General features: G+C 49.7%; 1 protein-coding gene across 2 annotated transcripts in view; it reads left to right on the forward strand.

The window, feature by feature from the left end:
- The window catches only part of Ap2a2 (adaptor related protein complex 2 subunit alpha 2), a 71,623-nt gene that overhangs the window by 27,023 nt on the left and 22,427 nt on the right, over positions 1-22,173 (forward strand). For both annotated transcript variants that reach the window (XM_008854434.3, XM_008854435.3), the window contains exons 3-6: positions 10,787-10,929; positions 11,993-12,186; positions 15,907-16,036; positions 19,088-19,189. In XM_008854434.3, coding sequence (XP_008852656.1) covers positions 10,787-10,929; positions 11,993-12,186; positions 15,907-16,036; positions 19,088-19,189 — 569 coding nt within the window. The remainder of the gene's footprint in view (positions 1-10,786; positions 10,930-11,992; positions 12,187-15,906; positions 16,037-19,087; positions 19,190-22,173) is intronic.

The raw sequence follows: 22,173 nt of genomic DNA on the forward strand, positions 1-22,173 counted from the left end.
CTTTTTGAAACAGGGTCTCTGTAGCTCCAGCTGGCCTGGAACTCACTATGTAGACCAGGCTGGCCTTGAACTCAATAGAAATCTGCCTGTCTCTGCCTCCCAAGTACTGGGATTAAAGGCGTGTGACACCACGCCCAGCTATATTTTATTATGTGTATGAGTGTATCGCCCGCATGTGTGTAAGTGCACCTGTGTTGTGGAATGCCCACAGAGGTCCAAAGAAGGCATTGGATCCCCTGGAACTGGAGTTATGGATGGTTGTTAGCTGCCATGTGGGTGCTGGGAACCTGGGTCTGCAAGAGCAGCCAGTGCTTTTAACCGCTGAGCTATCTCTCCAGCCCAGAGTGTTTAGTTTTAAGGTGCAATCTTTCTGGGAACATTCGACCACAGTTCCCCCTGTTGGACAAGCATTACATTTTGTGCATATAGGGCCATGTATTTATTCCTGAGTTGCTACAAAGGCTTCCTGGGATCTGATGGAAGGAGGCTGAACAGCAGGCAGGAAGAGCAGTCTTCAGGGGAGAGGAAGGGCTGGTGAAGCTGGTAAGGAAGAAACTCCCGGATCACATCAAAGCTGTTAGTCATCATGATCCACATCTGAGTTTTTCTTTTCCTTTGTCCCCTGTATCTGACATAATATTTGCATGTGACATGTGATAGGATGATTATGCTTAAATTAACCGAGAAAATTGCTTAGGAATAGGAGTAAATGTAACAGACTAAGGAAACAATGTTTAAAAAAAAACGAGATCCCCGGGCGGTGGTACACACCTTTAATCCCAGCACTTGGGAGGCAGAGGCAGGTGGATCTCTGTGAGTTCAAGGCCAGCCTGGTCTACATAGTTCCAGGACACCTGGGGCTACAGGGAGACCCTGTCTCAAAAAGACCAAAAAAAAAAAAAACCCACAAAAACCAAGATCGACTCTTTCCCCTGTATTTGCAGTTATTTGTCCAGCCTTAGCTGTTACCTCGTGTGGAGCAGCTAGCCAGGCAGCTCCCACCCCTCATTGACTATACTAAAGGCCAGTCTGGATTGTCAAGGTTGGTTGCTGTCTTCTACCTGCAACTCCTATTCCTAGCACTACAGGAGGCACTGCCGCTGAAGGCAGGCTGGAGAGAAGACCTGGTGTTGTGTCCAAGAACTCCCAAGAGCATCCGAGTGGCGTGAAAGCAGCACTCCAGGCAGTTCCCAGAAGCTTATGACCCATACAGATGAGGACAGCATTGTTTGTACCTTGAGACTCACTGATCTGAGAAAGGGATTCCAGGAAGAGCTGTGTTTTGGTGGCCTTGAGGGACTTAGAGCAGTGGCCAATAGTTAGAGTGATCTTGTCTTCCAGGAAAAGCTTCTTTGGTTGTCAGCGAGGGTTGGGGGGTAGGAGGTGGGTAGTGGCCTGTAGCTGATGTCTGGTCGGCAGAGGCTAGGAACGCTGCTGATACCCATAGGACTTGTAGCAGCCCCTTATCACTAAGAATGACTTGGCTGAGACTATCATGATCCCTGTCTAGAGGGAGAAAACCCAAGGCCCTCTTCTACATCAAACTGACATCACTCTAAAGCCAGTTGGAACAGCACGTGGTACTGCGTACACCTCAAGACTCAGACTTGGGTTGAGGTGAGGAGGAGCAGTTCCCTCGGCAGGAAGGTGTGAGCGCCACTGACCTTGAGTGCTTTCTGCAGTTGTTTAGATGTCCTGTCCAGTGTGTGATTATTGAAAACAAGGTGCTCAGAGTGACAAGAAGTTGTGAGCTGGAGTCTGCAGAGCGAAGACAGAAAGACTCAAGAAGACTTTCCAGTCAGACTCACATTAGTGACCTGGTTTGCAGCATTTTAAAGAAATGAAAGATGGGAGGGATGGCTCAGCGGTTATAGAGCACTGGCTGCTTTTGCAGAGGACCCGGGTTCAATGCCCATCACCCACATGGTGGCTAAGAAGTCTGTAACTTCAGTTCCAGGGGATCTGACGCCCTCTTCTGACCTCTGCTGGCATTGCCTGACATAGGTGCACTTACATATATGCAAGCCTTACACTCATACACATAAAAATGAAAAGACAAACTTGAATATCAAGAAACTTAGTATCAAAAATGAGAGCAGGTTTATTTATTTACTTTTTTTTTGGTCTTTTTGAGACAGGGTCTCCCTGTAGCCCCAGCTGTCCTGGAACTCACTATGTAGACCAGGCTGGCCTTGAACTCACAGAGATCCGCCTGCCTCAGTTTCCTGAGTGCTGGGATTAAAGGCATGCGCCACCATGCCCAGCTGAGAGCAGATTTTGAAATAAGACCAGTTGGGGATTGGAGAGATGGCTCAGCAATTAAGAACACTGGCTCAGCAATTAAGAATACTGGCTGCTCTTGCAGAAGACCTGGGTTCAGTTCCCAGAAACCAAATGATAGCTCACAACCATCTGTAACTAAAGTTACACATAAAAATAAATACTTTCGTCGGGCGTGGTGGTGCACGCCTTTAGGGAGACAGAGGCAGATGTATCTTTGTGAGTTCAAGGCCAGCCTGATCTACATAGTGAGTTCCAGGACAGCTGGGGCTACAAGGAGACCCTGTCTCAAAAAGACAAAACAAACAAAAAAACCCCACAAAACTTTCTAAAAGATACATATTTTTAGGCCAGGCGTGATGACGCACGCCTTCAATCTCAGCGCTTGGGAGGTAGAGGCAGATAGATCTCTGAGTTCCAGGCTAGCCTGGTCTATATAGCGAGTTCTGGGACAGCTGGGGCTACAGGAAGACCCTGTCTCAAGACAAAAAAAAGAGATATATAATTTTATGTGTATGAGTGTTTTGCCTGCACATAAATGCCATGTGGAGTCCAGAAGAGGGCATCAGATTCTCTGGAAATAGAACTCAGTGGTAGAGTACTTGCTTAGTAAGCATGAGGCTCTGGATTTGGTCCCTAGCACCAAAACAAGTAAGAGTCTGGGTGCTTCCTTTCCAACAGATACCAAAGGCAACATCTCTAATCTAAAATACCGAAAGGACTATCATCTTAAAGATGAGATCACTATCTCGATAGGTTTTTGATGAATTAATTAAAATGTTTAGTTTTGGACCAGTGAGATGACTCAGCAGGTTACTGCACCTGCCCACCAAGACTGACTACCCGAATTCGATCCCTGGGCCCCACATGGTGGAAAGAGAAAACTGACTCCCTCAGGTTCTTTGACCATCACATGTGTATTGTGACATGCACGTCTCCCCCAACCCATACATAAATATAAAGAAAATAAGCCAAGGAACTATAATTGAAGTGCTATTTTTTCCCAGACAGGGTCTCCCTGTAGTCCCAGCTGTCCTGGAACTCACTATGTAGACCAGGCTGGCCTCAGACTCAGATCTGCCTGCCTCCCTCCTGAGTGCTGGACCACACCCAGCTCATTTTCCACAATGATAATGCTGTTGATTTAAAAACTGCAGTAAGCTGCAAATAGGAAAGAAGCGAAGCTCCGTGGCGTCCTCTGTCAAGCAGCTCTTTGGGTAGTGTCGCAGTGTGCTAGCACAGTTGTGCTGGTGTGCTTGCCATTGCTGTGATGACAAAAGTTGGACTGTGTCTTATATTAATGTGAGATGGTGGGAATAAACAAGACAGGAAGGTTATGGTTTGATAGTGATGTGTCTGTTCAAGTTGACAAGGGGGACCACTGGGCAGGAAAGGGTTTATTTGGTTTCCACCTCCCAGTCGCAGTTCACCACTGAGGCAGGCACTCTGGAGGGCTGCCTACTGGCTGGCTCAGCTATTTGCTTACATAGCCCACAGCCCAGGCTCACCTGTCTAGGGACACCACTGCTCACAGTAGGCTGGGCCCTCCAACATGAGTTAACAGTTAGGAAAATGCCTCAACGTGACCACAGGCCAGTCTGATGGAGAAAATTCCTCAGTTAGCACTGTAGTTTGTGCTAGCCTACAAACCCTAACCAGCACAGTGGTCCCCCTTGTCAACTTGAACAGATACATCACTATTAAACCATAACCTTCCTGTCTTGTTTATTCCCATCTCACGTTAATATAAGACACAGTCCAACTTTAAAAATCCTACGGTCTTTAAAAAGCCCCTCACTTAAGAGCCAGGCGTGGTGGCAAATTCCTTTAATTTCAGCACTTGGGAGGCAGAGGCAGACAGATCTCTGTGAGATTGGGGTCAGCCTGTTCTACATAGTGAGTTCCAGGACAGCTGAGGCTCTAGAGAGACCATGTCTCAACTCCCACCCCCCTAAAAAAAGACAGTCCATCACTGAAAAGTTTAATGTTTAATGTTTCTTTAAAATAATCCAAAAAAAACAAAACAAAACAAAAAGACAAAAACCAAGTTATATACTTTCTTATTTCTTAGGGAAGAAACAGGCGGCTCTACTGTGGTGGCTCTGTCTGCAGCACACAGCTTGCTGGGTAGGCTCAGGCCAGCTCTACCCTGCATCTGCTGCTGTCCTTGGCAGATGCCCCATTGTGCTGGGGTCTCCACTGCAACTGAGGCTGCACCTTCACCAATGGCCTCTCCTGGTATCTCACATGATGCCAAATCTCAGCCTCTCTCCTTGACCCCTTCAGCCCTATGGCTTTCATGCCACCAAAACCAGTACCGTGTGGGAGATACTTAAACATTACCAAATTCAGCTGCTAGCTTGAGATACTGAGTTGGTCCCTCTGGACCACAGCTTCTGTGTGCTGACCCCAAGGAAATACTCCCCAGAAGATGACGCTGGCCTCATTAATCACAGCTGATTTTCACCTCTAGCCAAGCAGCATTGATTGCCTCAGTAAAGCAAACATTTCACTTGCGCAGATTCTTAATTCAAAAATATCACCGCTGTAGTTCTGGTAAGGTCTTTGAGGGACTCTCAAACTCCCTCTGAAACTTCACAGGCCTCCAGTGTGCAAGTTTCTCTCAGAATAAATGTTTCAAGCTCCCACAGCCACAGTTAAGTTCTGAGCACTCAGCTGCCTTTCCAGCTCAAAGTTCTAGACACTTCCACAATCCTCCCAAGAAACACCACGGTCATACCTGTCACACCGACCACCACATCAGTGCCGTTTCCGTCCTTGTTCCCTTTCTGTTGCTGTGATGAAACGCTGAGCAAGACCACCTTGCGGAAGGAAAGGGCTTATTTGGCTGACACGTCCTGAGCACGGCCCATCCCTGAAGCAGGAACTCAAGCAGGAACAGAGGGAGGAACAACCGAGGAAGGCCCTCCCTCGGCTTCCCTCCCCTCCCATGGCTTCCCTCCCCTCCCTCGGCTTCCCTCCCTCCCTCAGCTTGCTCAGGTGCCTTCCTTGTACAGCCCAGGACCTCTTCCTGGGAATGGCACCTCCCACAGTGGGCTGAGCCCTCCTGCGTCATTCAGCGGTCAAGAAACTGCCCCACAGACCTGGCCACAGGCCAATCTGATGGAAGAAGTTCCTCCATCGAGGGTCCCTTTGACTAACCAGTATACCAGTATAGTAGTGCTGCTAGGGTTTGCCATTGTACTTTCCAGTATAAAGTGTGGGGAGTTCTGGTGAGTAGAGAATGGGAGTAGCCCTGATTTTACCAGCTGCACATTCTAAGACTATCATGTCAGTAAAAATTTTTAATTAGACCAAGTTGATAACAGTGGCATTCATCTACCTCTTAAAGGGGGCTACCCCAGGAAGTGCATTTAAGATGTTGGTAGGTTTGGGTCTAGGGATGTAGGCCCATTGGTAGAGTGCTTGCTTAGCTTAGATGAAGCCCCACATTTGATTTCCACCACCGTATAAAATCAAACATGGTGGTGTATACCTGTGATCCCAGTACTTGAAGACAGGGAGACCAGAAATTCAAGGTCATCGATGGTCTGTGTAATGAGTTTGAGATCAGCCTGACTACCAGAGACCCTGTCTCAGAGAAAAAAAAAGTTAGTGGTTTATTTGCTTATTTATTTATTTACTTATTTATTAATTGTGTGTGTGTACATGCCTACCTGTGTATGTGCAGAGACCAGAAGAAGGCATTCAATTCCTTAGAGCTGGACACCCAGATTGTTACGTGGGTGCTGGGATCTGAACTCTGGTCTTCATGTTCGTACTGTAGGTTTTAACCACTGAGCCCTCTTTCCAGCGTGATTTTGGTAGGTTTAGGAAAGTTGGATGCTTACTCTGTTGAATTAGGCATTCTTCAGGCCTGGCTGAGGGTTTGTATATTAGGGCAGCTGGTAGGATGACTCTCAGGCCTTCCCATAAGCTGGAAGTTTTCTGTTAATTTGCAACACTAGGTTATTGAAAAGCTCACTAACCTTTGTTTTTGATTTTGCAGAAGATTGTAAGAATGCACTTCATTGTCTTGCAGCATCTGACCTAGTCCTGTCCTGCATTGCTTCAGCTTCTGTCCGTCACACCACCAACCCCCACACATGCAGGCAACACATTCAAACACATAAAATAAAAATAGTAAATAAAAATACATTTGTTTTAAAAAAACAAGTAAGCAGATAGCCAGGGCTATAGGTGTTGGTATAACTGTAGCTGGATTTTTTTTTTTTCTTTTTAATGTGTGTGTTCCTGTCTGAATGTGTGCTACATGTGTGTAGTGCCCATGGAGGCCAGAAAACAAGTGTCAGATCCCTAGGGCCGGCAGTACAGGTGGTTGTGAGCTGCCATATGGAGGGTACTGAGTCCTCTGGAAGAGCACTGAGCCATCTCTCCGGCCCCTGTAGTTGGATCTTAGCATCTTCAGGTTTATTTCATGTTTGACCTTTAAAAACAGCACTGGACCAGGCTTGGTGCCCCCAGCGTTGTAGTCCCAGCACTCAGGAGGCTGAGGCAGGATTGGTGGGAGTTCAAAGTCAGCCTACACTATATAATCAAACCCTTGTCTCAGAAAGAAAAAGAAAAAGGCTGTAGTTGAACCCTTGCCTAGAATGTGTGAAACCCTGGGTTTAATCACCAGTACAAACAAAAAGGTACAAGCATTACTGCATTATCTCATTAGAGTGCACTTAAACATTTTTCATTGTGACGTAATACACATCACTTAAGATTTACCATTATAGGGCTCTGGTATGGCACTTGCCTGGTGTGTTCTGGGCCTTGGGTTTTAGGTTCCGTTAGTGTTGAGTATATGCTTTCTTTTGTGTAACCACTGTCCCAGACATTAGAATGTTTTGCATCTTACCAAACCTGAAACTGTTGCACTAAGTACTTGGCTCTACCCTTCCCTGTCCCCCTGGCACCCCATTCTACTCTCTGTCTTTTTTGTTTTTTGAGATAGGGTCTCTCTGTAATCCTGGCTGACCTGAAACTTAAGATCTGCCTGCCTCTGTCTCCCATTGGGATTAAAGGCTTGTGCCACCTAGCTTTTTTCTCCTGTTTAAAAATATTTCATTTATTTTATTTTATGCGTATGCATGTATTGCCTGCATGTAGATAAATGCACCTATGTTGTGCAATGCCCGCGGAGGACAGAAGAGGCTGTGGGATCCCCTGGGACCAGAGTTAGGGACAGTTATTGGCTGCCATGTGGGTGCTGGGATTCGAACCCGGGTCTTCTGCAAGAACAACCAGTGTTCTTAACTGCTGAGACATTTCTCTAGCCCTTTTCTCCTGTTTTAAAAAAATTACATTTATTATTATTGTGTGTGTTCCTGGACTACCACTTCCCTGGTGCCAAGTGATGCTCTGTGTGTGTGGTGGGGTGGGTGACTGGGGTGGTGCATGGGTGCCATAGTGGTGGTCAGGACTGCCTGCAAAAGTTGGTTTTCTTCCTCTGCCATGTGGGTCCTGGGGATGGAACCCAGGTCGCCAGGCTCTGCTACAAGTGCTTTTACTCACCAAGCCATCTCCCTGGTCTTTTTTTCTCCTTGTTCTGGAGACGGAGTCTTGCTATGTGCAGGCTGGCCTTGAACTCTTCATGTTGCTGTGATTGGCCTTGAGTTCCTGATCCTACTACTTCTACCTGCTGAGTGCTAGGACCCTCAGGTGTGCGCCTCTGTACCCAGCTTCCTGTCTATTCTTAGGGGGTGTGTACTTTGAAATGGAATTGCTGGATTGCACAGAATTCTATTATTAGTTTGTTTATTTTCTTTTTTCTTTTTTTTTCTTTCGGTGATGCCGAGGGTAGAACCTGGGGGCTCATGCTAGGCAAGTGATTTGCACCACTGAGCCACCTCTGTAGCCTGGTAATTCCACTTGTAACCTTTTGAAGAACCAGCTTTACTGTCTCCCTGCTGACTGCATCACTTTCCGTTCCTACCAGCAAGTGCACAGGTTCTGTCAACGCTTGTCATTTTCTGATTTTCAGTAACAGTCGAAATCTGGGCTGAGGTAGAATCTCAGGATTCGCCACTTCCCTGGTACCAAGTGATGCTCAGCACCTTTCTGTGCACTGTTTGCCGTTGCATGTCTTCAGTGGAGAAATATCTTCTGAGTTCATTGGCCACTTTTACAGTGCAGAAATCAAACCCGGGGCAAGTAGAAATAGAGTGCTCAGAGTTTCTCTGTGTGCAGTGTGTGACGGCTGGACCAAACCGCTCTCATGGGCTTGTCTCACATTCTTTTTTTCTGGTGAGAACACTTTATTGAATCATTCTGATTCTGATTCTGATTCCTATTTTCTTTTGGGGGTGGGCAGAGCCTCATGTGGTCCAAGGTGGCCTCGAAACTCACCGTCTGGGATCATAGGTGTGTGCCACCACACCCAACTTTTAAAGCACTATTTAAAAAGTGATTAGCCTAGACTACCCTTGAGCCTCAGTGAACCTGCTGATTTGGTGCAAAGGGTTCTCGGCTTCCCCTTCTTCTGTCAGCGTAGGCCATCTGGTGCTAGGTGTGGGGACTCCACCCAGCAAGTCACATGGGGACTGCAGAGGACTGGGTACTCTCTAGCTTGGAAGAAGCTCCCAAACCCCAGCCTGTGACAGTGTCGTCCAGACGACCTGAGGAGCCCTGGGGAATGCAGCTGTAGTTCCCTGAAAGGAAGATGGCCACCGAGAGAGCGGAGCCACGGGGTCCAATGACAAGGAAGACTGGGGCCATTGGGGTGCCTGAGTCAAGAGCCCACTCTGTGCTGCTCTTGTGGGCAGGAGCCGGCCAAGAGCACTCCCCAGCCAAGGCCTGCCCCTTTTGGTTCAGAGCTGTGGTAGCCACAGGGTCTCCACTAGAACTCTTGTTGGGGATGTGGCTCCCAGTCGTGCCCTGGCTTCCCCGTTGGACTGGGAACTCCAGTTTGTCCCCAACGCTCCTGTTCCCGACTCTCCTGACTCTTGGTTCCTCAAATGGCCTGTTGGGTATTGGCCCTGGCCCAGCCCCGTGGGCTTGAGGCTTCTCTCACTTCTCTCCTCGAGGCCCTGCCTTGGGGCCTAGCTTCTGAGAGCACACACTGACCTAGTCTCCTGCCTCACAGCCACAGAAAGGGCTCTGGGCCTATGTCCTGGAGGAGCAGAAGCCAGGAGGACTTTCTGGACTTCAGGCCAGCAGTGTGGCTGTCCCACCAACTGTTCAGTTGAGCTCTTGCTTCTTTGCCATTCTTTACTCCCCCCTAGTAAACACTTTGCTGAGTGACGGACAGAGTCTTCACAGAAGTAGCAGGGCGAGCAGTACTTTTGGCTCTGGTTGTCAAAGAGGCTGCTAGAAGGCAGGAGGCACACTGGAGCCCCCTCCTGCTGCTCCTGCCACACATACACCACCTTGGCAGATAGCAGGTGGGCTGAGGATGAGAGGGAGCTGGAGCCAGGCGAGGACTCACATGCTTGGACTTTTCAGTTGTATTCTCTGGGTAAGGAGGAAAGTTCCCACGAGCTCTGTAAGATAAGACCCGCTGGTTGGTCTTTACTCACTGTGTGGGGTGCTGTTCAGACATCTTGTATAGTCACCCAGCTTGTTCATGGAGTACCACTGCTCAGCCCTTAACACGCAGAGGGCCAGTGTGGCTGGGATGGTCTTGCCCAGCCACATCCCTTTAGACCCTGTATACCTTACACTGACTCACTGTCACCACAAGACCCAGCCCAGTTAGAAGACCAGATGCTCAGCATCCCCTCTGCACTCCTGGAGGTTGACTCAGGAATAGTCCTATGCTTGGGGGAGTGCACAGCCGTGCTGATGGCTGTTGGTGACGCTTGGAACGTTGTGCTCTGGTGAGCCTTGTGTTGATCTGGAGGGAAGAGTTTAGTCATGCCATGGGACATTCAGGGCAGAAGTCTCTGGGCTGTGTTGGGGTGGGTGGGAAAGAGACAGAGAGAGGAGAGTGTTTTTGCTTTTTTATGGTCTTAGGGTCTCCCTCTAGCCCCATGTGGCCTGGAACTCACTCTGTAGACCAGATTGGCCTGGAACTCAGAGATCCACCTGCCTCTGCTTTCAGAGTGCTGGGGTTAAAGGGGTTAAAGGCATGTGCCACCATGCCTGACTAGAGAGAGGTTTTATAGCTAGATGATTTGTTCATAACTGTTGTGAAATGGAAGATAATTTAGAATGAGTGTATCTGCCTAAGGCAATAAGTTTATTTAAAGGATTAGCTTGATGGTTCATGCAGGGCTTGCAGATCCATCCCTGTGGGGCCTCTGTGAGGTCAAGGCAGGTTGAGGGGGCAGTAGCACAGAGCACTGACTGCCAGGTGTTCTGGATTGTGGTCTGACCACTGATCACCAGGCGTGGCACTGTGCTGCCATGTCTGGAGCTGCCGTGTCTGGGGCTGCATGCCTGGCTGGGGGCCTGTGCCCTCTGAGAGGCCTTTGCTGCCCCTTGCTGCTTTGCTGCCCAGCTCTTGGCCTCCCTGTCCTCACCCACTAGATATGAACCCTCCCCACCTTTTCTGTAGGTGACAAGGCCCTCGATGGCTACAGTAAGAAGAAGTATGTCTGCAAGTTGCTCTTCATCTTCCTCCTTGGTCACGACATTGACTTTGGCCACATGGAAGCTGTGAATCTGCTGAGCTCGAATAGATACACGGAAAAACAGATTGTGAGTATGGCCACAGGGTGGGCTGTGTGCCCTGTGCAGTGTGCAGACTCTTCTTCCACTGTCTCACGTTGGGATCAGCCACATGTGCATCTGTCCTGTGTCACTGCCTGGGGCCAGTACCTTTCAGCCTGCCTTTCCAGCCTAGTTCCTTGCTGCTAGGGAGCAGGGGTACCGAGGGTGGTCTTTGGGGCGGCCCTTTTTCCCTGTTCCTCTCTGGCTTAGATGGATGCCTTCTTTGCTCTCAGACCTCTGCCTCAGTGCCTCCGTTTCACCTGACCTTCTAGTGAGGTTAGCCAGTCACTTCTCAGATGGCTCTGTCTGAAACAGGACTTGTACCCATGGGGTCAAGAAGTGAAGCTGCAGAGGTTGCTGTCCCTTCTCTCCCCTCCACTGTCCCAGTGTAGGGTTCCCACTTTGTCCACTGCTCGGGCTTGGCTCAGGCTTGAAATTTTAGCTGTGTAGTATAATAAGGTTGTTTCTGTTTCAGTAACACATTTCTCTTTTGGTTAAGAATTTAACCTGTAGAGATTAAGAAATACTAAGAAATGTGTTGAGATTTTTGTTAAGGTTATTAACCTTCTGCATGTTTGGATTATCATTGTCACCTCCTCAGACAGAGGTGACAGAGTGGTAGTATGAATCTGGGTTCCACTAGTGAGAAGATGGTGGTGACACAGGAGGAGTGGACAGCAGCCAGCTAGGTTTTTGGACATGTGTGGAGTTTGTTTGTGAATGGGGCTGGGCTTGGTCTTTGCAGTGACAGTCCCCACTTTCCTGAACTGTGGATGGTATGGCATCTGGACACAGGTGTGTGACCTACTGAGAAGGAGTGAGGCTTGGGAAGGACTATTGATGTGGTTTCCGAGTGCCTCTGATTATGTACATGTCCTAGCAGGACTGGGGGTAGCCATGATGTTGTTCACTGTTGCATTGTCAGAATGTGGGAAGCCCTCAGGGGTGAGTCTTTGTGGCACCCACTGGGATGGTGCCAGAGGCGCTCAAGACTTTTCTGTGCCCTGCTTCAGGTGTCTTGTCTTGAGCCTTCTGCCCTCTGCCTTCACAGGGTTACCTTTTCATCTCCGTGTTGGTGAACTCAAACAGTGAGCTGATCCGCTTGATCAACAATGCCATCAAGAATGACCTGGCCAGTCGCAACCCTACCTTCATGGGCCTGGCCCTGCACTGCATTGCCAATGTTGGCAGCCGTGAGATGGCCGAGGCCTTTGCTGGGGAGATTCCCAAGATCCTTGTGGCGGGGTATGTATCTGGGTGCTGTTGACAGGCAGTGTACTCTCCTACTGAACACACCCCTCTGACTGTAAGTGGGATGTTAGGTGTGGTGTGGCCTGTGAGCAGGTCAGGAAGCTCACAGCTCAGAGGCACAGTCAGATTTCTCTCCCTGAGACTTAAAAGAGTGGATCATAGAAGAAAGCCCTCAGCCTGCCAGCCTCAGAAAAAAATCCAAACTTTGAGTGGGCATCAGGGAGAAAAAGCAGAGTTCTCTCCAAGAGTGGCGTAGCTGGGTCTTGTTCTTTCCAAGAAACATTGGAACGAGGTCCAGGCCGCTGAATCCTGAGGACTCTGCATCATCTCCCCTCGGTTCATTTGGAGAGCTGTCAAGTGGACTGAGGGAAGGGCAGTTTGAAGCAGAGTTGGGCCATCTCAGGCCTTGGTTGGCAGAGGGAAGGTTGGGTCCTGCTTGTTCACGTGCTTTGTGGAATTGTATAGCCAACCCATTGACATAGTGCCTGTATCCGACACAGTCTAGGAAACCTGACAGGGCAACTTTCAGTAATCTGACAGGATATCAAGGCCCTGGGAACAGTGGCTGCAACTCTCGGCTGCTCTTGAGCCCAGAGTATGGCTCGGGGGGTCCCAGAGGCCAGAGCTAGCCAGTGTTCTCTATTTGAACCATTGCCCCAGGGTGGGGGAACCACTAAACAAAGTCTCAGGGCATTTTTCTATCATCATAGTAGAGGACTAACTACTATGCTCTCATGGGCCAAAGATGCTACTAAATGCTCTGTGCTATGGTGCAGGAGCCTTGGGACAGCCCAGCACCTTGACCATGAGCAGTGTGAATGCAGGTGGGTAGAGAAGCCAGGCTGGAGAGACTGTAGAACTGTCCTGTAGAAGCAAATACAGAAATGTAGGAGCTCCGTGGACCACAGAGGATGCATGAGGAGGAATGTCATAGAGCTGAAGGGTAGCAGGGAGTATAAGGCCCATCGTACACAGACCATAGAAATCACAGAACACCAGGTGCCTGCGGTAACAGGCGATCAGATGGATGTCAGGATAGAGAAGAATTAGCGGTCAGACCAGAGACGAGGAAAATTGGGCAGGATTCCAGTGTGAGCTGCAAGCTAGGCCTCTGTGACCTTCTTCCCCAGTGGCCGCTGTAGAAAATATGGACAGGATACCTGAGTGCTGCCTGCTCTGCTCCATGAGGACCTCTGGCTCAGGTGTCTCCGTGCTGCTGCCTTCTGGCACTGCCACAGGGCTGGTCCACTGGAGGAGATGCAGACCGGGGAAATCCTTGATAAACCCTTGGAGGGGCAGGACTATTCCCTGAAATATGCAACAGCACATGTAGCGTGATCACTAAGCCCAGCACTGAGAAAAGATCCACAGGTAGTACCTGCCAGCTAGGGGATGCTGGCCTGAAGCTGCAGCTCGTGGGCATGTCCCATCTCTCCCAAAGCTTACCATGGTGCCCTGTGACCAAGTAATGAAACCCCACTGAGCAGTAGACGATTCTCAGAACAGTGTTTGGGCACCATGACTGCACGATGCTGAATGGCATGCTCCCTTAGAACTGGGAGACTGGCAGGTTAGTTTAGAAGACATCATGATGGAGTTGTGTCAGCGTGGGGATGTGGGGAGGGAGAGGGTGGCATTGGTGCCCTAGGACTCTGTAGAGGATCAGAAAGAAAATACCTTGGACAGCTGGGAGCTGCTCTGGGCCCAGTGGGTATATGATGGTGCTGTGTCCTTACCTCTGGGCTGGCAGGTGCTTGCTCTTCTCTGTGTTTGCTGACATCATCCTGAGAATGAGGGTGAATGGCAGCATCCTTGTTGGAAGCGTAGAGACAAACTGACCACTCACTGATGTGTGGAGAGATGGTTGGTGCTGCACAGACCCTGTAGGCTCAGCCCACAGTGAGGGCATCTGGCATGGCTCTTGTGGAGGTGATGTGAGGCCAGGAGGGAGCATGGGCCTCCTCTGCCTATGGAGTATCTAAAAGGACTTTTTAGGTTGGACTGCAGGCTCAGTGGTAGAGCATTTATCTAGTATGTGTGAGACTCTAGGTTTTATCTCCAGCACCACGCACAAGACCAGAATTATTCAAAGTAATTTTTTTTGAGACAAGGTCTCAACTGTGGAGCCCTGGCTGGCTTGAAACTTGCTATGTAGTACAGGCTGGCCCCAAACTCACAGAGCTCTGCCTGCTTCTTCTGAGTGCTGGGATAAAGGGTGTGCCACCATGCCTGGCTTAAGGCATTCTTTTCTTGCCTTTTTGAGATGGTCTCCCTGTAGCCCCAGCTGGCCTGGAACTTGCTATATAAACCAGGCTGGCCTTGAACTCACAGAGATCCACCAGCCTCTGCCTTCGGAGTGCTGGGATTAAAGGCGTGCGCCACCTTAGAGGGTTTTCCTATCAGTTTTGCTTTATTTAGGAATAAAAATTGGGCTTAGCTGGGCCCAGTCCTTCTTTTTCCCCAGTGGAGCTCTAGTTCCCAGGACTCCCAACTGGTTCTTACTAGCTGTTTTCTGACAGCCTCCTCCAGCTCATGTCTCCTGGCCAGCCTGTTGTCTTCCCCACTACATGGCAGGATCTGGTGGGGTAGAGGGGTGCCCCAGAGCTCATGTACCTTCAGCAGAACAGAAACTGACTGTCCACCTGCTAGGTGCCCACACCTACCTGTGGCTTTTGTTCTTCTGGCCTCTGGGTGGCCTTGGTAGGGGAGGAGAAAGAGGAGACACCAGAGGCCAGCTTGGGCCCTCGCACAGTATGAACAGAAGGTAGCAGCTGTGTGGGAAGTGTGTTTGGTGAGGGGAGCAGGCAGATGCTGGTATGAGGCTGCAGGCTGGGCCTGAACACAGATGTGTTTTCTCTTAAGATTTTCAGTTAGGGGGCTGGAGAGATGGCTTAGTGGTTAAGAGTAGTAGCTGCTCTTGAGAGGTCCCAGGTTCAATTCCCAGATTCCCAGCACTCATAAGGCAGCTAACATCTCCAGTTCCAGGGGATCCAATGGGCTCTTATGACCTCCGAGGGCATTGCATGGCACGGGCATTCTTATATTCATGCAGGCAATATACTCATATAATAAAAATAAAAATATTAAAAATTTTTTTAGTTAGATTTAGGCATGGTGACATATACCTGTAATCTTAGCACTCATTAGACTGAGATAGAATCATGAGTTTGAGACAAGCTAGGCTACAATAACAACCACCCAAAGAAAAAGAGGCCCTGTTTCCTTACCAGGACAAGGGAACTTGAAACTGTTGGTGGAGCGGGGTAAGGGGTGGACAGAGGATGGCCTGGCTGCATTTCGGAGGCAAGAGAAGAAACCGCTCTGACAGTTCAGGCCCTCTGACCTGTTCCTGCTAGAAGAGCTATTAATGTATTGAAAATAAAGTGCTCTGGTTCACGCAGAGGAGCCCTGTGGACATGGTCAGCCTACACAATGTAGGGTGTGTTCAGTACCCAGAGGAGATGAGTATCGATGTGTTTGGAGGCCAGATTGCTGACAGTGAAGCCTTTTGTCTGTAGGTCTGGCCTGTCTGAACTGGGCCTTTCAGCGACTTGTATGGGCCTGGCATATTGATACTGTCCAGGCTGTCTCAACCTGCTGGTCCCCTGATGACCCTGACGTGCTCCCCACACAGCACCATACTCTGCATGGCTCAGAATGTGGGGCCTTGAGGAGATCATCATGCTCCCACCTGACTGTTGATGTCTTTTCCAGGGACACCATGGACAGTGTGAAGCAGAGTGCGGCCCTCTGCTTGTTGCGCCTGTACAGGACGTCACCTGACCTCGTTCCCATGGGTGACTGGACGTCCCGAGTGGTACACCTCCTCAATGACCAGCACTTGGTAAGTCTCTGGATTCAAGTCCACTCTTGACCCCCAGTGACATTTTTAGAAGAGCATTGTAGAAGTAGCCTTTTGAGATTCTGCAGATGGTGGTCAGTGGTGCACCGTGTCCTCTGCAGCTTGGCACACAGGGCTTCCAGCACCTCCTGCAGCAAGGCACTCCCCAGGACTCCATCCATGTAGAGTGATTCCCTGTAAGCCACTCTGTGGGGCTCTGATGGGGACGTTCTGCCTCCTGGCTAAGCGTGAAGTCTTACTGCCTTGTTTATAGATGAGGACTAGAGGCCTGTGACTTTGTGACTGCGGTTGCTTGGCTGGGTGGAAAGGGCTGTGGGCCATGACCTCTGTTGCCTGAACCGCTGAGCAGAATGAGTAATGACCTGGCTGGGGTCAGGTGAGTGTGTTTGCTGGCTACTAAATTTTTTTCTCACAGGAAAAACCTGCTGTGAAAATTCAAGATTGTTGCCTATATGTTCAGAGGACAGTGCACGGGGATGTTGCGTTAGGATTCTGCTGTGGACTCACAGCTATCCAAGCTATTGAGATGTTTGTGCTTGTTGAGATGGGAGCTGGACTGGGCCTCAAGGTGGAGGTGCAGGGAGAAGGCAGAGGGCCTGGGAGGGGAACTGAGGGTACTGCTTTATTTGAGCACTGGGGCAGACAACTTGGACCCTGCAGGCTTGCGTCCCACCTAGGGGTCAGAGGATGTTGTTAGAGGTCGCCCTCTGTGTCAGAGGATTGCTGATGTACCGTTAGTTAGATGCTCTGAGCGGTGGGAATGTTCCAGTTCTGTAGCTGAGGAAACAAAGGCTCAGAAAGATCGAGTGGTTTCTCATGGCCAGGGTCAGGCTTGAGCCAGGTTTTCAGAGGCTGTGAGAACCAGTGTCAGCAAGTGTGCGACGTGAACCTGCTGCGATGGGCGGTGAGCAGCCTTCGCGCTGCCCTAGCACTTTCTGTGGGTAGTTGGAGTGTTGCTGGAATTCTGCAGGATGATACAGTTGCCTTGTAGGGAGCTTCTTCCAGTCACCTGGTCATGGCCACCAAGTCATTTTTAGGTAGCAAGGCTGGGCCTTTGGTGCCAGGACATGGCCTCTTACGGGAAACTGATTCTGTGACCCCAGCTTTTGTTTCTTCACACATACAACTTAATTTTGCCAGTATCTTACCTAATGTGTACTGAGCTGTCTATAGGTGACAGAAACTGAGCTCCAAGTTGGTATGGTCAGGGCATCATAGCCAGACCCAGAGGCCCTCAGCAGCCCAGCATGCTTCCTCTCAGCTACTCTGAGCCCATGTGCAGCTTTTCCTCTGCAGAGGGCCTGAGGCCTACTCAGAGTGAGCTGTGTTGCCCTTTGAGAGAGTACCATACAACCCCAAGGCTTGTGGATGGGGCAGGGGAGGTGTGGGCAGGGCCTGCAGGTGAGATCTGGAGTACTGGTTCAGGGCTATGCTGGTGGGGAGGGGGGAGCTGGCCCTGAGGGTCCATAGGGTGGTGGGGTGGGTGGAGCAGGCTTGTTGCTGTGAGGATTGAGCTGCCCTCTGGTGAAGAACTTTGAGCAGGGAACAAAAGGCCAGATTTGGCCTGTAACCACCTGAGGACAGGGTACTTAGGGCTGGGTGCCAGCATCACGCTAGTGTGATACTTGTTCTCAGCTCCCTGTGAGGCTGCAGAAAACAGGAGAGTGAGCCGTAATACGGGAGAGGCTACAACGGCCAGCAAGTCAGATGTTTGCATACAGCTGAGTGGCTGAATTCTTGTGAATTTGGCCAGCTCCAACGACCAGGAACCTAGCAATGACTGACAATCTGATGGAATTTATATTTTAGATTGATTGAATTTTCTTTTTCTTTGGTCTTTTTTGAGACAGGGTCTCCCTGTAGCCCCAGCTGTCCTGGAACTCACTATGGAGACCAGGCTGGCCTTGAACTCACAGAGATCCTCCTGCCTCTGCCTCCTGAGTGCTGGGATTAAAGGCGTGCGCCACCACGCCTGGCAAATTTTTTTTTTTTTTTTAAAGACAATTTCCCCATAGCCCTATCTGGCCTGGAACTTGCTTCGTAGAATAGGCTGGCCTGGATCTCATAGAGATCTGCCTGCCTCTGTTTCCTGAGCTCTGAGATGAAAGGTGTGCACTACTACACTTAGGTCTTTATTTTTTATGCGTATTTGTATAAGCCTATGTGGATATGTGTGTACTGTGTGTGCAGAAGCCCATGAGCATTGGACACCCTGGAATTGGAGTAACAGGTGACTGAGTTGCCATGTGGGTGCTGGGAACTGGACCTGGGTCCTCTGCAAGAGCAGTAAGCTCCTTTAACCACTGAGTCCTCTTTCCAGCCCCCTAATTTTATGTTTTGAATCAGCATCTTGCAGAGTAGCTCAGGTTGGCCCTGAAGTATCAATCTTTCTGCCTCAGCTTCCCAGGTCCTGAGATGACAGGCATCCCACATGGCCAGGTCAGAGAATTTCTTACCAAATTTTACTTACCAAAACCACTTGAGATATGTGTGGGAACAACTGTTTGTTAATCCGGGACAGTGGCAGTCCTAAACCTTGTGTGGTTTGCCATGCTGCAGTGGGGTCTGAGCTGTTCCCACTGAACCCAGGCAAAGTATAGAGACTGCAGGAGAGCCATCTCCTGCCTTGGACCTAGAACCCATCCAAGTCAAGTATAGCAGGATTGTGAAGATTCAGGTGAGTCTGAGGATCCTGTCTCCCTCTGCAGTGGACACGGTGGTTTGATCAGAGGCAGGTAGAGCAGGTGGTAATAGAGGTGCGCAGGTGATGAACCAAGAGAAAGGCCTGCAGGCTCTACCAGCTGCTGCCCTATACTGGCTTACCTTTAGGGACCTGGGCCAAGCTGGGTTAGACGTCCCAGTTTCCAAAGAGAAGCTGGACTTGGGCCAGCCAGTATGTGCTGCCTCAGTTTTGCAAACCCTGTGGTCAGTCAGGGCAGGCCTGGGGCCAAGTGGTCGTGCACTGCAGGACCTCCATGTGTACTGTCACAAGTGGTGCCTGTGGGCCTCCAGCTTGGAGTCTTTGTCTTTCAGGGTGTAGTGACTGCTGCCACCAGCCTCATCACCACACTGGCCCAGAAGAACCCCGAGGAGTTCAAGACTTCTGTCTCCCTAGCTGTCTCCCGGCTGAGCAGAGTGAGTTTATGGAGAAGACAGTAGGGTGGGCTTGGTATTTATTTGAATTACTCATTCATTTACCTTTTAGAATGCAAGGTATTTGGCGTGTCTACGAACTCCAGAATGAAAGCTGTCTCTGCCAGTCCCTGACACATCTTTTCTGTTGAGAAGCATCCTGTCCCATCCAGTGTGCAGGTAGAGGGCAGCTGCCAGGGCTAGGCATTCTCCTGTCTCCTCTCGTAAAGGGGGAATCTGTCAGCTGGTGTGCCATCTGCTACTTTTGGTATAGCCAGAGCCAGCCCTGGCTTTGACTATCTTGGATTGCGTTAGTGGGTCTATGCGGCATGTGATTTGTGTGTGGCATCTGGCAGTGTTTTGTGGAAACTGCTCACCTTTGGAATAGCTGTTGCTGTTTTTTCTGATACTGCAGAGAAGTGGCTGTGATGGCCCTCAGCATGGTCTCCCTATTCTGTCAGGCCTTTTGTTCCTTTCTACTTGGAGACTACGTTGTGTGACCAGCTGTGAGCAGCCTGGGACATCTGGACTGTGTGTTTGAAATGCTGGTGGCTGTGGGGTGCTATCGCTCAGGCTGTAGGGGTATTCTACAGTATTGGTATCACACCTGGGACAGGGTGCCGGTTCCCTCGCTCTGGTCCTGTCTGATGGTGCTCCAGCTGGCCTTGTGAACTTGTATGTGGTTGTGATGAAAGCTGGTATGGCCCTGGTATCAAAGAAGTTAGGAGAGTTCACATGGATTGTGTCCCTTCTGTGAAAGGCTGACATCTTTTATTCATTTTCTCCTGGGTTTCTTGGTCTGTGGAATCTCTCTGCACCTTTCATGTGGCAGCACTGTGGGCTACAGTGGATTGGCACATGCAAATGCCAGCACTTACTTTGACTGCTCTTCAGAGGGCTTTGTGTGGCCCTCTGGTCTGTGTGACATGCTATTTCACCGTCTTGTTGCTTTGAGCCAAGGTCTCACTGTATAGCATAGACTGGCCTTGACCTCACAGTCCTCCCTGATGGCGTCATAGTCCTCCCTCCATGGCCCGAGTGTAGCGCCATGCCGGCCCTGTCACTTAGTCCTCCCTCCATGGCCCGAGTGTAGCGCCATGCCGGCCCTGTCACTTAGTCCTCCCTCCATGGCCCGAGTGTAGCGCCATGCCGGCCCTGTCACTTAGTCCTCCCTCCATGGCCCGAGTGTAGCGCCATGCCGGCCCTGTCACTTAGTCCTCCCTCCATGGCCCGAGTGTAGCGCCATGCCGGCCCTGTCACTTAGTCCTCCCTCCATGGCCCGAGTGTAGCGCCATGCCGGCCCTGTCACTTAGTCCTCCCTCCATGGCCCGAGTGTAGCGCCATGCCGGCCCTGTCACTTAGTCCTCCCTCCATGGCCCGAGTGTAGCGCCATGCCGGCCCTGTCACTTAGTCCTCCCTTCATGGCCCGAGTATAGCACCATTCTGGCCGTCACTGACTTTACAGTCTTAGTTGCTGATCTTCCTTTGGTCAGCGTGCTCATTCCTGTTGGTAACGTCCTGCTCTGAGGCCACATCCAGCCAGTAAGTTGGCACGTGTGAGTATGTGAGCTGCCCAGCATCTTCTGCTTCCTGTTCTCCTTGCACTGCTCTCTTGGCTTCTGGATTCAAGATTCTTGCTGTCCCACCAAGCAGCCACATACCTGGTCCCCACCTCCCAAAATCTGTCTCTATAACCTATAGCTCTTAGATTCTGTTTGTCATCTGTCACACTGACCTCCCTGTTTATGGTTAAAATGTTCCCAAAGGTAGATTAAAATTTCTTTTTTCTTTTTTTTGGTGTGGTGCTGGGGATGGAATCCAGCACTTTGTATATTTGAGATAAGCACTAACATTGAGTTACAGGTCCAGTCTAGGATTTGTACTGTAACTACTATGTGTTAACTTATGTAACTGATTAAAACGGTTTTTAATGTGGTAAAATAACACAAACCTACCATCTTACTTTTTTTTTTTTTTGGTCTTTTTGAGACAGGGTCTCCCTGTAGCCCCAGCTGTCCTGGAACTCACTGTGTAGACCAGGCTGATCCGCCTGCCTCTGCCTCCTGAGTGCTGGGATTAAAGGCATGTGCCACTGTGTCTGGGCCATCTTAACTTTTAAAGTGTACAGTTCATCGTTAAGTAGATCCATAAGATATATCTGTCTCTTTAACTTTTTAAACATTTTTTTATTGTGTGTATACACACATGCATGTGCCATGGCATGCATGTAGAGGTCAGAAGACAGTTTGTGGAGTTATGTGGGTTCCTGGGATCAAACTCAGGTTATCAGGCTTGACCACAAGCGCCTTTTCTCCCTAAGCCATCTCGCTGACTTGCTATACTGCTTCATTTTGTAAACTTGAAACTGTCCCCATTAAATGCTGATACCTACTGTCCTAGTTAGCTTTCTGTTGCTGTGATAAAACATTAACTTGGCTGGGCATGATGGTACACGTCCTTAATCCCACTACTTGAGAGGCAGGGGCTGGTGGATCTCTGTGAGTTCGAGGCCAGTTGGGCTGGGGCTACAGGGAGACTGTCTAAAAAAGACCAAGGAAAAAAAAAAAAAAAGGCTCCATTAACTAAAACAGACCTGGGGAGGAAAGCGTTTATTTGGTTTACGTGTCCCAATCAGTCCATCATCAAGGGAGGCCATGGTAGGAACTCAAACAGGGCAGGGACATGGAGGCAGAAACTGAAGCAGAGACCGTGGAGGAGTGCTGGTTACTGGCTTGGCTCGCTCCTCACCTGTGCTGGGCCTGCTTTCTAAACAACCCAGGACCACCTGCCAGGGGTGGTACCACCCACAGTGGGCTGGGCCCTCCCACGTCACTCATTAAGAACTTATGCCCTTATGTCTCATAATTATTAAAAAAAAAAAAAAAGAAAGAAAAAGAAAATGAGAATGTAAAAGGTGTTAAAAGGATATGGGAATGGAGATATTTTCCAAAATAGAAAAAATGAGAAATCCTAAGCAAGTGATGAGG

Source organism: Nannospalax galili, unplaced genomic scaffold (assembly GCF_000622305.1).
Source record: "Nannospalax galili isolate Female #2095 unplaced genomic scaffold, S.galili_v1.0 scaffold507, whole genome shotgun sequence".
Taxonomy (NCBI): domain Eukaryota; kingdom Metazoa; phylum Chordata; class Mammalia; order Rodentia; family Spalacidae; genus Nannospalax; species Nannospalax galili.